This window comes from Meriones unguiculatus, chromosome 11, assembly GCF_030254825.1.
Source record: "Meriones unguiculatus strain TT.TT164.6M chromosome 11, Bangor_MerUng_6.1, whole genome shotgun sequence".
NCBI classification, from domain to species: domain Eukaryota; kingdom Metazoa; phylum Chordata; class Mammalia; order Rodentia; family Muridae; genus Meriones; species Meriones unguiculatus.
This window is the reverse complement of record NC_083359.1, coordinates 42,132,945-42,150,454: the sequence shown is the minus strand read 5'-3', so window position 1 is coordinate 42,150,454 and position 17,510 is coordinate 42,132,945. Positions and strand designations below refer to the sequence as shown.

The 17,510-nt window shown below is 54.7% G+C and overlaps 2 protein-coding genes across 3 annotated transcripts in view; one reads left to right on the top strand and one right to left on the bottom strand.

The window, feature by feature from the left end:
* The window catches only part of Coro7 (coronin 7), a 63,778-nt gene that overhangs the window by 27,277 nt on the left and 18,991 nt on the right, over positions 1-17,510 (top strand). The gene's annotated exons all lie outside the window — the stretch shown is intronic.
* Positions 3,340-14,033, bottom strand: Vasn (vasorin). Its single transcript, XM_021632432.2, has 2 exons — positions 13,854-14,033; positions 3,340-5,962 (listed from the first exon to the last, which is right to left on the bottom strand). The coding sequence occupies exon 2, from the start codon at positions 5,951-5,953 to the stop codon at positions 3,932-3,934; it is 2,022 nt and encodes a 673-aa protein (XP_021488107.1). The 5' UTR covers positions 5,954-5,962; positions 13,854-14,033; the 3' UTR covers positions 3,340-3,931.

The following is a 17,510-nucleotide window of genomic DNA, read 5'->3' as shown; positions in this document are numbered from 1 at the left end:
GGTCCTGGTCCTTGGCTATCTTGTCTAGCTTATTCTTTCTATAATAGTTCAGAACTGAAGGATCTGACTCACAGAGGAACAAGGGCTTCTCAGAGGCCCAGAAACAAGAGCATCATATTAGGGATCAGGGAATGCAGGGGAAAGTGGTATTCTTTATGCCTTCAGAGGATAAGGTATGGTCAGGAAGACAAGAGACTCTACATCCCAACTTCTAATGCACAGGGAGAGATCAGGATACTTGTTTATTGTTGTTGTTTTTATTCTTGTTTTGAGACTGGGTTTCTCTGTGTAGCCCTGGCTGTACTGGAACTCACTCTGTAGACCAGGCTGGCCTCAAACTCAGAGATCTGCCAGCCTCTGCCTCCCGAGTGCCAGGATTAAACGAGTATGCCACCATGCCTGGCTTGACAGTATCTATTTTATAGTGAAGAAGGCAAAGCCGAGGCATATTCAGGGTCAGGGGCTAGATCTCAAGAAAGGTATCAGGGTGGCCCTTCCCTGGAGGAGATAGAGGTACTAGGCTTTGGGGCTGCACGACCACTGTTTGTCTTATGTATCCACCCCAGGCCTGGCACTGTCCTGGCATCTTCTCTTCCAAACCTACTCAAGCCAGGTGACTGTTCCCTACAGGCCTCCAGCAGAGGTGCTGTGGCTGGAAAGCATGCCTGGCACCATCAATCTGCTACTCTTGACCTACCACTTCCAGCCAATCAGGCTCTACTCTGGTAGTGATGCTGAGTATCCTGTCCCCCACAGGGCATCTCCTGCCTAGCTGTAGGATGGCCCCTGGAAGAGTTAACCATGCCCAGACCCCATGGTGCCACTGGCCAGGGCTGACCCTGTAATTACAGCAGTTAAGAATAGCCTCGAAGGACCAACAAGGACTGGAATTTGTCAAATTACTCCCAGATGGGCCGCCAGGCCAGCATTCCTCCCCTCAGCCCCCAAGCCCTGGCCTATGCCCTGGCAAGCTGACACCCTTGGCAAGAGAACTAGGACTCTCCAGCCTCCACAAAGCTGTGGACATTGGTGCCTGCCAGTATCTAGGCTGTTGAGAGAAGTGGCAGGTCCCTGTGTCCTCACAGGTTTACTGTAAAGCAGATCCCCCCACCATGACTGAAGATGAAAAGTGTACTTGGTGCCCAACTCTGGGCACAGTATGGGGGAGGTTGGCAGCTGTGTCTCCTTGCCACCTTGATCTCGCTGTTACAGATTTTCCATCTTGGTTTAGGCAGAACAGTTTGTGCTCACAAGAGCTACAGGGCTGAAGGGTCAGGCCCATGCCCTTCCCCACCCTCCTCTTCCAGGGGGGTTTGTCATGGCTCCCATCTCTGCCCTCCCCTTGTCATTTTTGGAGTGTCTGTAAGGACGCTTGCCACAGTGCAGAGTGGCAGGCTGTTGCCAGGCTCCCTCGGCCCATGTGGAGGGCGCAGGCTGCCACCCAGGGGACTTTCCAGTAGTTCCTGTGTGCCAGATCGCAGGTTCAACACAAGGGGAGGTACAGGATAATAAGAGGTTCTACAAAGCTCCTACCAAAGAGCAGCTTTGGTCCAGAAAATGAGGAGACATGCCTGTCTCCTGTTCCTGTCTCCTGGGTGTTTTGAGAGGGCTGTGGCTGAAGATGGTATAAACATGTGAGTAAAATTGCAGGTCCTACCCTTTGTAGCAACAGGGCGAAAGCCCTCCCCTGTGGCTGCTCACCTCTGTCTAGACCAGGAAGTAGGTGTTAGGATCCCGCCCAGCTTGCCACATAGGATATGCCTTTCCTCTTCTCTAAAGGTGATTGTCAGGCTTGGAATGTGAGTTTACAAAACTCCAAGGAACAGTGCTTCTGGAGAGAAGACCCCACACTCCTCCCCACATCCATCTGGCCTTGAGTTGGTAGAATTACCTTCAGTGGAGACTGGCATCTTGGCCCGGTCCCCACTAGGGGTGGCCTGATCTGAATACTTTTCTTGGGGGACTCCTCCCCTTTTTCTAGGTCTTGCCACCCCACCGTGCCATCCCTCCCTCTAGGCCAGGTTTGCTTTGCAGCAAAAACATTTATTCAGCAGTCACCATTCTTCAGCAGCGGTCCGCAGGCCCACAAAGGCCCCTTTGATGGGGCTGCCGAGAGGGGCAGGCTCACCACGCCTGCTGTCCTAATAGAATCCAGGCCTACAGGAAATCCACCTGGGCTGCTGCCGCCACCACTGCAGCCTCAGTAGAAAGGGCCCCTGCCCAGGCCTAATGCTACCACCTACTGCCCCCCATGACCCGCCGTCCACCTCCTCCCTCCTCCAGAGTCCTCAGCAGCCACTAATTGAATCCAGAGCCTCATGTGGCTGAGTCTGACTTGCTGCTGACATCAACACCCTAAACCGCAGTGCCTGTTCCCCAGGCCTGGCTGGGCCTCCTCCTTCCCCTCAGGGGTGAGACTTGGTACCAGGACCATGCATGACCCACAGAAAGATACTGATTGGCAGTGAGCCTGTGAATGACTGGCTTCTGCTTCTGCTGGGCCCTTCTACTCCTCCAGGGCCCGACTCTTCTCTCATCCCTAAGGTTAACAGGCAAAGACGGTGTGCTCCATTAGTTTTCAGAGCTGCCCACACCAAGTCCAAGCCACAGCTGTCCTTGAACCTAGTCTTGCTGCCCCCACAGCCTGTAGTTTTCCTAGAAAACCCTCCTTTGGGTGTTCCAGAATTGATAGGCACATCTCTAGGGCAAGAAGTAAAGGAAAACCCAGGGCCACCAAACTTGGCACCAGCTGTGAGCCAGACAGTCCTTTGGCCCTTCCTTGCTGCTAATGTTCTATCTCGGCCTCCCCTTTCGGTTCACTGAGCTTCTTGCCTTGGTGATCCATGTTTCCCCCACTAGTGCCCTTCTTTACAGCAGGGCTTGTGCCAGAGCGGTGCAGACAGCAGGAAGGAGCCACATACTTGGCTAGCTTAGGACTCTGGTAGAGTCTGGAAGCTTCCTGGTCCCAAAACCAGCCATTACAAGGCTCTAGAATGACGAAGCTCTAGGCTGTCTTCTCTAGTTAAGGCAGGGGTAGGCTGCTCTTCAGAACTCCCGAGAAGAGTGTGATCCCCCTCTGCATCCTGTGTTTGCCATGGGCCCCTACCAAAGTTAAACATAAGCACTATGGCTCCTGCTGGCCCAAGACAGCCTATAGCTTAGGGTAAGCTGCCCTAAGGAGTCCGTTTTCCTGCCCCACCCAGGTGAAGGCCTTACCACACATGGGTCAGGACCCGTGGCTGGAACATTCTAATGGCAGGGCCCTGCCAAGCCCATGCCTGACCTGTGACCAGTGACTTAAAACTCACGTACCCCAAGCCCAAACAGAGAGACAGGCAATTCATTTTAGTTTTTATTTTCTTACAAAAGGCCTTCATATCATCAATAGTCTTACAAAAACCAAAGTCCTTGTCACTGAATTTGAAAAACACTTTCCCAGCATAAACGGGAAAAGATCTTTTATAAATACATTAAAAACAAAACAAAACAATAGAAGCAAATCCACATGTGCCCAGAGCACCTTCCTTTCCAGTTTCAAGTGTTCCTGCACTTTGGGGGCCAAGGCCACGGCCCTAGTGCCTTCCCCACCCACTATTTCTGGGGATTCCTTCACTGTTTACCAGATTCCATGGCTTGGGAAGCCAAACATGCCTAGCCATGTTACCAGCACATGGCAGGGCTCACACCCAGGACTGCACTCTGCAGAAGACAGCAGGCGCCTGTATTGGACATGCTGGTGGCTGTGATAGTTCATTTGGGCTGAAGCAGCTCACAGATGAGATCCAGCCCGGAGAGGGTCAGGGACTGGCTGCTGTCCACAGTACCATCATGCATGTGCACTGTGGTGCACATCGAGAACTTCTTTGTGTGGCAGCAGAAGGGTGATGACTGGAAGCCTGGGCCCCTCCCTGGCTGCTCTTTCTTTCCTGGCTTAGATGTAGTGTTTAGCAGGGAGGGCGCCCTGGAGGCTGGGCCCTGGGTAGCCCATAAGGGGCACCTCACATTCAGGACCACCTGACAGGGCCTCCCCACCTCCCTCTGTTGCCTTAGAGCTTGGCTCCAAGGGGGCTTTCACCCCCTCTAGTTCCAGGGGCCCAGTCCCTGGTCCCACCTGCCCTTTGTCCTGAGCTGTAGACGTTGCCCGCCCCCGCCGTACACAGTAGGCTGCTCCTGCAGCAGCCAACACAGCCAGGAGTACGGCAGCCAGGGCAGGTGCGATGAGGAGTGGCAGATTGCCCTCACGGGCCTGGGTGACTGGGGCATGATTGGAGCGGACTGCCTGGGGGGTGTTGGCCTCCCCACAGGCCTCCTCACCTTCAGGTATCCGCCCAGCTCCCAGGGGTGTGACACAGATAGAATAGGTGGCATTGGGCCGCAGCTGGGTGACTGTGTACTCTGCAAGAGAAGCAGGGAGTCGTAAGGTCACCAGCCGCCTGTCAGGGCCAGACAGGTTACGATAGGTGAGGCGGAGGCTCCGGAGCTGCACAGCGCTGCCCTGTAAGTAACGCTGCAGCTCCACACGCAAGGAGGTGGGGCTCACTGGCTCAATGCTGAGAGGCAGGGGCCGGGAGGGCCTTGGAGTGTCCGGTATGGAGCTGGGTTTCATCCCTTGCCCCACAGGACTCTCACAGTACAGGCCAATGAAGCCCTCTGGGCACAAGCACTCCCAGTGGTGTCTTGCCCCTACACGGCAGGTACCACCGTTCAGGCAGGTGGATGCCGGACAGTCCCGGGGCTGGGGAGCAGGCTTCACGGTTGGTGGGGCCGTGGATGGTGGGGTGGAGGCCTGGGGAGTTGGCTCTGTGATGCTGGGCCATGTGGGGGCTTGGCTAGAAGTCGAAGGTGTGGGCTCTTTGATAGTAGGCTTTATGGTAGGTACTGTGGCTGTGGTAGTGGTGACTGGGCAGCCAAAATCTGCATAGTCCAGATCCAGGAGCAGTCGGCCAGCATTCTTGGGTGGGAAGTGACAACGTGTCTCCTCAGGGCTGGCCAGCACAACATGGTTCTCACGCACCCAAGGCCCAAACCAGCTCAAGGGGCACAAGCAATTGAAGGGGTTTCTGGCAGCTGCTAGGAGGCGCAGGCGGGGAAAGAGACTTGAGAGGTCACTGGGCAGGGCCTGTAGGCTCAGGTTGCTCACGTCCAGTTCCTGCAGGGCTGTCAGGCCAGCCAGGTCCTCTGGCCGTATATGGGCAATGCGGGTGTTGCCAGCTAGGCGCAGGCGTGTCAGGCCACGCAAGCCTTGGATCACAGATGGCATGTGCTCCAACTGGTTGTCAGAAACATCCAGGTCATGGAGGTTGCGCAGGCGGCCGAAAAGCCCCTCATCTAGCCGCCGCAGCCCTAGGCCAGCCAACCGCAATGCCTCTACATTGGCAGTATCCAGCACTCCGGCTTCCAGGGTTGGGATACTGTTGTAGCTGAGGTCCAGCAGCAGCAGGCGGGGCAAGTGCAGTGGGGGCAGCACCCGGAGCTCATTGTCCTGCAGCTTGAGCTCCAGAAGGTGGTCAAGGGCATCAAAGGCACCAGCCTGGATGTGGCGAATGCGGTTCTTGCCCAGGTAGAGGCGTTCAAGGCGTCGCAGGCCGCGGAACGTCTCATTGGAGATCTCTTGCAGTTTGTTGGCAGTCAGGTCCAGGTTACTAAGGTTAACAAGTGGCTGAAAAATGCCACCGGGCAGGCTAGTGATCTGGTTCTGTGACAAGTCCAGGAGCTGCAGGCTTGGAAGGCCAGCAAAACAGCCCACGTCAAGTGTAGTGATGCCGTTCTCGAAGATATAGAGGCCCACCGTGTCAGGTGGCACGTCTCGGGGAACCGTGGGTCCCTGGCGGGCAGTGCAGAAGACAATCTGTGGCTGGTGGCACTGGCAGCCTGATGGGCAGCCTTGGACCCCAGACCTCAGGAGCAGCAGGAGCAACAGCAGGAGAGGTGGCAGGCAACTCCTGGAGGGCATCTTCTGTTCCTAAGAGCAAAGAGCGGTGAGTCAGGGCTGAGGGCAGCCATGTCAGGAAGGCCAGAGGAGGACTCTTCACTCCCCACTCTCAGTGCAACAGAGTCCAGAGCTGTGAGTCAGGTCCCTAGCGCCCTGGCTGGTTTCTGTCCCATGTCTGTCATCCCTTTCCATGTGATCTTATCATTACAGTGCTGGATGTCATGAATGAGCATCCTACAGGCTGATACATGTAGAGACTGGCTAGCTCAAGGATCAACAGCACAGGCAACATCTCAGTGACAACACAGTTTTCCCTGAACCCTGGACTTCTTGTCCTAGCCAAGGCCAGCCCCTCTATCTGGCTGCAAGGACAGGGAAGGAGAATTAATGGGTCCTGAAGCCCCTCCCTGCAGAGTCTGGAGAGACAGGATGGGCAGTTGGCCCGGGCGCGTAAGCAGAGAAGCTGGCTGTTGGGGCCACTGGCCCTGCAACACACTCTCATGTCCCTCCCTCCTCTGAGGGAGGAGAGACCGCAGCAGGAAAACTTCTCATGGAAACTATGGGATCTGTGTTTTTCCACTTGTGCTGTCAGACCTGCCCAGGATGGGGGCCGTGGGCCACCAGGATGTGGCCAGTGGTGAGGTTTCTAGAGGAGGGGTAGAGGCTGGCTGGCAGCTCTTGCTTGGCAGGTGCCCCTTGTCTAGGGGAGGGGTGGCTGGATGAACTGAAACTTCCCTTTTCAGCCCCCTGTCATCAAAGCATGAACTAAAAGACGAGGAACCCTGTGATTCAGGTGAGGGGAAAACCTTTGTCCTCACCTCTTAAGGTGGCCTGTGACAATGCCAGATTGGATAAGTACATCAGGCCAACTCCTCAGTTTTTGAGGGTCTGCTTTAGGCTGGACCCTAGAACAAGAAATAGCTTTGTCCCCGAGAAGTGGCAGTGCCCCATTCTTCCCACGTGGCAGCACTTGCTCAGCACACCGCTGCCTCAGTTCCCTTGGCAGCCGGTTTAGACGGGAGCTTCTTCTGTTACGCCAGAGTAACAGAGAAGGGGCTTTCAGAGGTGCCAGTGAGTATGAGCTGGAGCCCAGGGCTTGAGTATAGCCAGCTTGAGAGGGTCTGCCCCTGGGGCAGGGTCTGTGCCTTTCAGGGCTCCATGTCATAACAAGCCATGAAGGCTGGGCTCCCACTCTTATCCTACATGACAGAGGTCAACAGCTTGCTCATTTCACTCAGGCTCCTAGGACAGCCTGAGGGCCCCACCCAGGCACAGTCCTCACCCTGGGTGCTCCAGAGGCCTGAGCCTTGCATAGTGTGCCAGCCTGCCCCTGGGCTGGCAGTCCTGCCTAATGGCTGACAATGCCCTCCCATTCCAGGCACCTGCTGTTCACACAAGGGCCTTTTGTACTAGAGCTAGGGCCTCCCTTCCCCCACATGTGGCCACAACAGGTAACAAGACCCTCACCCAGCCTGCCTTTACCACCATCCCATCTGTGGATTCCCCTTTTCCAAAGCACAAGGGCCCCTGGTGTGTGAAAGGGAAGAAGACAGAATGGGTCCTAAGACAGGTGAGTTAAATGCCTGCGGCCTTACGCCAGCTCTAAGTGAAAGAAAAGGCCTTGTTACCCAGGTTAAGCTCACAGTCCCGTCTGCCTGCAGTGTCCTTTTGTCAAGGAAGTGTTCGACCCCTCCGTACCTCCAAAAGCCCCTTCTCTTGTTACTCTGCAAGAGCAGCCTTCTGATGAACACTTTGGCGCTTTCCCCGCCCCTGGCTGGCCCGCTCCATAGACATGCTAGGAACTCCCATAGGCAGAGATCTTGTCTACCTTTGCTCCTTTATCTGCAGAGCCTGTGCAGTGCCTCTCTGCTGAAGGAGCACTGAGGTAGAGGCTCACACTGAGAATCAACTGAGAAAAGTACCAGAACCCTGAGGCCGCCAGTGTCTCTGATTCTACCAGCACCACGGGGCTCTGCATTTAGTGACCTAAAACTGTTAGCCGCACCCCTAACTCCCATACCCCATAGGACTGTTTCCAGCCACCTTGACTCGGGGCGGTCGGCTTCCAGACAGGGGCTTCAAATGACCTCAGACCACACTTCACAGCCATGTAGGAGGTGAGAAACCTCCTCCTCAATCAGTCTACTCCTGTGAGGCCAAGGTCAGGCTGAAGGGGTCCCTGCACGTGGCTAGCCTGGCCACACGGCTGATTCATCTCCCCATGGGTCTTGTTTGAGGCCAATGGTTAAGAGCTCATTCTAGGCAGGTGGCTCTGTGTGGGGCCTCCACTGGCAGCGTCATACTTGGTTCTTTACTTTCTTCCGTGTATCCTCGCCACCTTAGGGCTGAAGAGTGTGCTTGGGAGGTGCTCCTTACTCTCCACAAAGGGGATTCAGCTATACTTTCTCCTAGCAGTTAAGGGGGGAAGGATATGTAGGAGTGTTTGACCTTCGGATCGCCACCTGGCTGGCAGGTTGGAAGCTATGGAGTGTCCATACAAGTTGGTAGGAGAGGGAGCCGAGTTAACATACAAGTTGGTAGGAGAGGGAGCCGAGTTAACTCAGGAGTGACCCGGGTCATAAGCCAAAAAGACCATACAGGTAATAAGCTAATCCAATTCCCATTCCTCTAAGATTCATGTTAAGTTTCTTTGCCTGACCCCTGGCTTCACATCTCCCAGCAAGGGGAGACTGAGGCAAAAGATGGTTCTAGAGCTTTGGAAAACTTCAGTTTGCAAGATACAGTCTATTGGCTAGGGAAGCCTTTCATGGCTCGTATGTGGGCAGTCCTTGAAGGGAATCTGGAGAGGGCAGAAGCTAACCATGGTGGAAAAAAGTGAGGCAGTTATAGCACAGCAGGAGACAGGCCTGAGTTCAGGTTGAGTGTCACTGTAATTACTATATAGACCAGACTGGCCTTGAACTCACAGAGATCCTCCTACCTCAGTCTCCAAAGAACTGGGAGTAAAAAAGGCGTATGCCACCACACCCAGCCTGAGTCCCTTCTTGACCGAGTTTCATCTTTGAGAAATGCAGAACTCTTGTGGGCAGCCCTGCGGACTTCCTGTTTTGTTTTGTTTGATTTTGGTGTTGGTTTTAAACAGGTAAAGTGTAAGGTCGTTTTGCCATTTTTGTCTGCATGTGTATATGTTCAGTGCCTGTGGAAGCCAGAAGAGGCTGCTGTATTCCCTGGAACTGGTGGTTGTGAGTCTCCTAATGGGCACTTGGAATCAAATTCTGGGTCCTCTGCAAGAGCAGCCTGTGCTCTCAACCACTGAGCCACCTCCCCAGCCTCAAACAGGGAGTTCTTTCAGTAAGTTCTGAAGGCATTTAACTTGTCTGAGTCCTTGTACCTGGTGTATGTACAGGGGCGGTGGGTGGCTTCTCGAGAGTTGCTACTGCCTTGTGCTTCCAGCTGATTAGAGTGGCTCTGAACGGACCACAGCCTCTGCTTTGATATCTGATCCTTGTGGGGCTACAAAGTGACCATATCCCTTGTAAAAGCTATGGGGAGAGCTCTGGAGCAGCAAGCTTTAGGGGTCAGGAGGGCAACAACAATGAAGGGTCATGCCGCCTCCTCCTCCTACTAGATTCTTCACCTCTGTTGGTCTGATTCTACGCAGCCTGGTGGGCAGAGGCAGATAGGCCTGGCTGCCCCAGCACCCAGGAGCCAGGATGAGGTATTTAGGTTTGGCTGTTAAGCCGGACCACAAACCCCACCTTAGCATCTAATGGAGCCTGTCACAGCGCCTGCTTCCTAAAGCATTTGCCAAATGGTCAGTAAACATGATTAGCCACTACAGGCATTACTTATATGCCAGGAGCCCTGCCTTCCTTGTAAGCAAGGCCCACTGTGGAGATTGTACCACCTTCATGCTAACTAGAGACCCTAGGTCCAGGTTAAGGACACATGAGCAGGCATCCCTCCACTCTTAAGGCAATGGAAAAATGGGGGTGCGTCCTTAGTTTTATAAAGGAATGTGGGAGTAAGCTGTCCTTTGGCCCAACCTCCTGAAGCACATGACCTCCAGGAGGGGCTCTGTGAGTAAGGACAACTAAGGGCATTGGTCATCCAGTTCTTGAGGTCCCAGAATGCCCTCCACACCCAAGTGTGTGACACACTTGTGGGCACCCACCCATATACATGCCTGAGGTCAGTCAGGGACGGGAGAGTGGGTGGGGTAGAACCCAGGCATTTGGTGAGCACATCAGGCCTGGAGCTGGTGCTTCTCCCTGGGGCTGAGGCAGGCCATGTGCCCAGCGAGGTGGAGAGGACAATTCAGAGCCCACTCCTTCTTTGCACACTTCTTAAGGGTAGGTACAGTTAGGCTCTGCAAGGTCTGACTCTCAGCTCTGGGCTCCAAGCCTCTGTCTCCTGGTGCTGCACCAAATGGGCTCTACTTTGCTTGCCAGGCCTGGCAGCAGCCCAGCCCCAGGAGGCTGCCAACACACCCCCAGCCCCCTCCCGCAGGCGGGACTGTGCCGGCGGCCAGAATGGCTGGCTCCAGTTTCGCTGACGTGTCCGAGGCAATTCTGGGCCCTGGTTTGGTCCATCCCATCTCCCCTCTCTAGAACACAGCAGTCCTGGCCCAACAGAGAAGATGGGTCAAGGGTCTCTATTATAGGTGCTCAAAAAAAAGTTGGGCAGGAGGCAGAGCCCAGGCTGGTGATTAAGTCAGGGGATCCCAAGCCAGTTCTGATCATTCTGCATTGTGACCTCACCGCAATTCCTGCTCTCTCCTGGCTTCCATCTCTGCCTATAACTCAAAGGGTTTTGGTTAAGATCTGAGCTGCAGGTTAGGATCACCTAGAAAGCACTCTTTAAAACCTCAATTCCCTAGGCTACATCTATTTTTTTTTTTAATTAGCATTCCTGCTGGGGAGAGCCAGGCAGCTATATTTTAAGTCCTCTATTGGGTCTTCTGCACAGCTAGAGAAACTGCAAAAAGGACAATGAGGATATCAGCCTAACTACTCTGTTTGTCCAAGAAAGGATCTGGGTCTTGGAGTGGGTGTGGCCAGGGTGGCCTGTCTCCACCCAGGTGGGCGTCTTCAGTGCCCCTGTGGGTGACCTGACTGCTGTCAGACCTGTCAGCCAAGGCAGATAGATGAGTGACTAAGATCAGCCTCTGGCTCAAGTGAGCCCTTGGGGTGGCAGGCTGTGCCATCGTAGGAGAGGTGCCACCTGTTGGGCAAGAACACCTGTGGCCCCAGGAGCTATGTGGTGGCTGTGGCCCAACCAGAAGTGGGGAGCAGAATGACACTGTCAGCACGCACAGCAGGTGTGATGCCACTAGGGCTCGGCCTCCTCCTACCCTGCCCCTGCCCGGAGCCTGGCGCCCACTGAATAAGCTATAACCCTGCAATTAACCCTGCACCTTCCAAAATACCTTAGTCACTACAGAAGGCCAGCCACCCCAAGCTTCCCAGGCACAGAAGGGAATGGCCACAGATGGGGTCTTTTTCCCTATTCACATCAGCATGCCATGGTTCTACAAGTCACTCAGCCTTGTAGGACAGAAGCAGTCCCTTCTGGGGTCTATGAACCGGGCACTGAACCACAACTCTGCCCCACAGTTGTCACTATTGACCAGTGACTGAGCCTGAGGGCCAACAAGGCTCCCACCCGGCCCCAGCTCCCTCCTTACTGAAGTCTCTTAGGCAGCCTGCAGGAATGTTAGAGTCTTATTGCATTCCCCAGGAGGAGTTGGGGGGGAGCCGTCCCCAACCTTGAAGAACTGGCCTTTTGCCCACCCCCACCCCCTCAAACCGAGGTGGCCTGAAGAAGCCTCCTCACACCCAGGGAGACTGGAATGAGGAAAAGCGGGGGAGGCCTGCGGCCTGGACAGCAGGCTGAGGGCTTGGGGAAAGCAGCCCGGCTGACTCTGGAATGTGGAAACTGATAAAAGGAAGGAGGTCCAGTCCTCCCCAGCACACCAAAGCACCCCTTACTGGCCCTGCTGCAATCACGTGCAGACACACACCCTCTCGGCCACACTCCTACACGTGTGTGTGTGTGTGTGTGTGTGTGTGTGTGTGTGTATGTGTGTGTACACCTCTCCCTCCTCCAAGCGCACACAAATTCCATAGCAGTGAGCGGAGCTGGTTTTCTTGGCAACACAAGGGCCTTGGGTTCCACAGCTCTGGGAGGGGCTCTGAGGGGTGCCGAAGGGAACTCTGGAAGGGGTGACTGATCCCCTTCACATAAGATTAGGACCTTCCAGTGGTCAGGAATGACTTTAGGCACTTGTCCAAGAGAACTGCCTGCCAGGGGTGGTATGTGTGTGTGGGGGGGGACTACTTCCTGAGGCTAACTGGAGCCCCACTTTCCTGGTTCTTCCCTAGGACTTATCCCTATCACCAGGGCTGGGGAGATCTGAAATGGAGGTGTGGGGGAAGGGGGTCCTGCCTGGAGAGCTGTCTTGGCCCCAGGGCTATCTGCCAGAGGGGACTGGCCCAGGAAAGCCTAAGTCTTACAGTGGCTGAGAGATCTTGTGCTCATCTCTTCCACCCGGTGGTACCCCCACCCCACCCCGGGGACAGCTGCCCTGTACCCGGTACCCTCTGACTCTCTGTACTCACAGATCCCAGGTGGCTTCTCTGGTGTGCAGCTACGAGGCTTGGGAAGGTAAGGACAAGCAGTGCCTGCCCCCTCCCGGGCTGGCACGTGTGCTCCTTGGTCCTTTCCTCTCTGGATGGGAGATGCTAGATAATGGTCTGGAGGGAATCCAGCTGGGCTGCTCATTACCAGAGCCCTCTTCCTGCCTCTGACACTCTGTTTACAGAAGTTCCCCCCGGGGGCTGATTCCCCTAGGAGAGGCCAGTAAACTCTAGGGACTGTCCTCCCATCCCCCACCTGCATGCCCCAGCTATGGGGCTATGCTAACAGCTGGGTCCATACTGTCCTTCACTGCCCATATCAATGGAGCCCCTCACAAAGCTGCAGCCCACCCACTTTCCCAGCACCCAAAATCCTGCCTAGGGGGAAGGGACCTTTAATATTTAGCCAGTCCTCTTCCCCTAGGATTCTTGGTCCAGAAAGGGAAGAAGGCCCTCCTTAGTGCCTCTTTCTGGAGCCTCACATACTATCAATGCAAAAAGCACACAAGGGGACCTCCTGACCCTTAGGTTCCTTTTACCCTGCAGAGGCCACTCCTGGGATCCTGGTGTGGAAGCAGTCAGCGACCCTGGTGTGGTAATCGTTAACGAATGGGGGTGAGGTGGTGTGGCTGGCACCAATCAGCTGGCCTGCCAGTGACCACAGGGAACCCAAGCAGCCCTCTGGCCCCGGAGCTGCAAGCTCAGGGACACAAAGGACTAGAGTGGCTACAAGCCATTGGGTTTGCAGCCCAAGCAAAGCTCCTTCACTGGTAGAGATGAGATGGTCTGATACTGGAGCACTCGGAGTTCTGGCTGCCGAAGTCCATGCCTCACCTGGGGGCACACCTATCAGCCTCCCCACCCCCTCCTCTCCAGGGCTGCCATGTGTGTCAAGGCCCAGAGGACCCCAGGCAACCAATATGCACAGGGGCACCAGACTGTCTGACCCCATGAGGAAAAAGTAGCCAGACTACGGCTGGGCCATCCCCTAAAAGAGGTTTGATTCATAAAACTGGTCACGCCAGAGGGCCCGGCCGTGGGAGGAGGAAGCAAGGGAGGGGGTGTTTATTTTGTCTACTCGGAGCCTCACGGGTAGGTGAGCCATGTACAAAAGCGCAAAACCTGGCCCTCCTGAGGGTCAACTGAGGCCCCGAGCCCACTCGGGGAGGGGGGTGCAACTGGACGTGCTGCCTAGGTAATCGCCCGAGGCGGGGGGGGGCTCGCTCCCGCAGCCGCAGTCCCACCGAAGAATGTGTGCTAGTGTGCAGGGCGAGTGTGATCAACCCCGCCTGTCGCCCCCACCCTTGCCCCTAGACACTCACCGGGAGGCGGCAGCGGCGGCCGAGGGAGCCGGGCGGTGCGGCCCAAGGCCTCAGTGGGGCCTCAGTCCTTCCCCCTCCGGCAGATCCTGAGAAGTCCGTGTCCCCGGGGTCCGGAGGCTGCGGTGTCCGCGTCTCGCAGCCCCGGGCTCCGGCTCCGAAGTTAGCTCCTAGGAGGCTGGTCCCTCCTTAAGATGTGGGGGGGTGGGACCGTCTCCACCGAGGGCGGGGCTTTCCCCCATTGGCTGAGGCGGGGTTTGGTCGAGCCTACACACACCCACCTCTGCTGAGCGGCTCATTGCACCGTGCAGGCCCGGTCTGCACCTCCAGATCCCAATGAGAAGAGGTTTTATTAGGCTGGCTTAAGTCAATCCTTAGTTTGCTGTGTGACATTGGACAGGTTCCTGCTTTTTAATTAAAAAACAAATAGTGACACAAATTCAAGAAGTGGACGTTAGGGCCCATGAAGATCTGGAGAAGCAAGACAGAAGGGGTCAGCAAGGGTGATAGAAAGGGTCAGCAAGGGTGAGGGCTTAGTCCCCATGACCAGCCAATCTGCCAAAACTGGATTTTTTTCATACAAATCTAAATTTTTAGGTGTAATCTCACAATGTATTATTGTTGGTAGCTAATTCCAATCTCAAAAGCTAGAAAGGCCACATGAAGTGCTTCCAAGTGCCTCTTATGTAAAATCTCTAATGCTGGATTTGGGATCCTTGTAGCCACCTTCCCCAGCTTTAAGTGAAACACTGAGACCTAGAAACAGATGTCGCTCAAACCCCTACAGTTGCTGGAAGCTTCAGGACCAGAATATGCCTGGGATGGGAAGCAGGGTTGGGGACGTCGTCAACAATAGGAGGGACCTAGGTATTTGCTGACAGTGGCCCTTGATTGAGCAGGAGGAGCGGCTGCCAGGGACTAGTTTAGAAAAATCCCCTGCCTTGTAGGATTCCAGGAAAATGATCAGCCTCTACCCTCCCCCTCCACAGTCTGTGGTTAGAGTCATGCCTCAGAGCCTTTGGGGACCCAGCTCAGCTCCCAGATTTCACCATCATGCCCCTTTTTCGCCTGGTCTGTAGCCAAGGCCTTTGTCCTGCCTCTGCAGAACCCCATCACCAGAAATGAAGGTGGTCTGGGACTGGTCATCAGGAGCTCAGCAGGTCCCTCCCCATACTTGTCCTTGTAAATGTAGAACACCAACACCCCACCCACCCCATCTCACACACACTCCTGCACAGAACTGACCCCCGTTGTTTCATTTGACCCGTGTGGCAGTTTTGAACTTTGAAGTCATTGCCAGAATTGAAAAATCGGGTGGTTTCACATGAAAATGGGGTTTTCTGGCCAGTCTTCAACAGGAAGTCGTCTAAGGTTGAATGGCAGCTGTCTCTGGCCAGGGTTTGGGTTCACCAGGTACCCCCGGCCAAATCCTCTGTAAGGCAGGCTCCAAAATCACTGATTGTTGTGAGTCAGGTCTGTCATCCCAGCTGCTCTGAAAAACTCCGTAAGACCTTTCTCAAAACAGAAGTCTGAGGGTCTATCTCAGTGGTAGACCACTTGAGATAAATAAGCCTCTAGATTTACACCCAGTACCAACAAAAATGAGTGAACACACAAGCGCTCGCTATGTGACTCAGGCTACCCCAAGCCTCTTCCCATGAGCCATGAGTTCTCTGAGGCCCCATCCTCCCAGAACTCATGGGCAGCTTCTAGTATACCCCAACTTGTCTAGCTTCTCATTGTTGCTGTCCAGGTACCACCCCTCCAAAGAGCCCTACAAAGGAAGAGAATGTGGCATGCCTTTGGCCCAGGCTGGACCGCTTTTGATAAGGGGCATTGCCAAGCTGTCTGGGGCCATGGATGGAAGCAACACCAGAGGAGTTCAAGAGCTGCTTTCTCCCAACAAGCCCAGCCCTGTCCTTTCACAGGACCATCATAAGGCACTTGGTAGAGCTTGTGACATCAGATCAAAGTCACGTCTCACCATCTGGTAGATAACACCATTTCCTCAGTCTTCTGGTTAGGGGTAGCCTCGGGCCTTTGGCTCTCTCAGACTCTGGACTTGGGGTTTTTTACATAGGGTTTACTCTGGCCTGGTGTCAGAGTAAGAGCCATTCAGGGTAGCAAGCCTAGAGACCATAGCAATAGGAAAGATGTTGATACTGAATCCCTTCCCATCTGGCCTTCTGTCAAGTCAAGGTGTGTCTTCTGCATTCTGGACCCAGATGCAGCTTGGCTGTCTTCACAAGGCCTAGAACCAGGCCTGTGCCAGCTGTTGGCTGATAGTGTTGGGTGCTGTGACCCCATTTCCCTGCCCGTCCTGGCCAGTGGGCAGCAGGCTGCTCCTGCCTAGCAGAGATGTCCAGATGGCTCTGCCTGAGGCAAGGAGGACTGGCCTGACCTGTCAGAGGAGCTAGCCCTGCCTTCTGTGACTTCCTGCTCCCACCCCCCAACACCTGAGTCAGTGAGCAGGTGCTGAGGGAGTGGGATGAGGGGAGGCCTGGCCATTCTTCTTCAGGAGGTGGTTTTTGAGAGCTGGTGAACTGCTCCAGTGGAGTTCACGAGGTTCTTCTCACATTCTCTCCCTGGGAGTACAACAGAAGGCCACAGAGGCCTGTCCCCCACCTCTGCTCCAGCCCCTATGCTCCTTTGGTTCCTAATTTTCTGAACCTTTTCTTTCTTAGGAGTGTGTGACCCCATCTCGGTGCCATCTTGCTCCCACCCTACTTTGTTTAACTCGTAGGATCTAGATGGTAGAACAATTTGCCTAGCATGCATAAGGCCTTGAATTCTGTCCCTAGCTTCACAAAACAAACAAAATAAGCACCTTCTCCTAATTGCTTATCACTTACTAGTGACAGAACTCCTGATTCACCAAGCTGTTTCACCTGGCCCTGCCCACCTGCGCCTCAGTCATCATCTCACTGGCCAGGCCACTACGTACATCACCTTTCCTATCCCTCAAAAGTCCTTAATCCAATAGCTACCATAAGCCCTGTGCATGTAATGTTCTCCTTGTCTGGAACTCTATCCCCTGTGATGGCTTTTCCCTCACGTTGGAATTGAAGAAACACCCACTCCCTGGTGGCCGAGCTGAGACCACACAGTCCTGCCTACCCCTGCACAACCTCAGAGAGCCCTGCTTTCATGTGTTTAGTTACGAGATCGTATCTGCCCTGTAGAGCAGCTGGGTGCCTTCAGGATTGGCATGGGGTCTGTAGTACTCCCCTTTATTCACATCATCAGGCTGAGCTGGGGGTTGAGCATAGGCTAGTTCATCAAGAGAATGAATGGATGATTATAAATGAATAAATGAGTAAAGCCAAATGAAAGCTGCAGGGGTTCTAATGTCAACTCCAGTCTTGCAGGAAGACCCTAAGCCCCTTACCACCCTTATCCCTTACCTGCCTTCTACTGTGGCAGGCAGGGGTCAGGCTGAGTGGAGAAGGGCAGCAGTGAGGCCAGCGTGCCCTGCCATCGTGAGGTAATTAGGGCCTGTATTACTCACAAGTTACCAGCTTAGGCCCTCCAAGAATTGCAGACACTTGGGGGGCCCCACCCAGCTCTCCACCCACTCTGTGGCTCCTGGCAGAACACTAGTAGGCAGGGGAGGCGAGGCCTGGACAGCCGGCCCTGCTGGGGTACCTCAACAGGGATGGA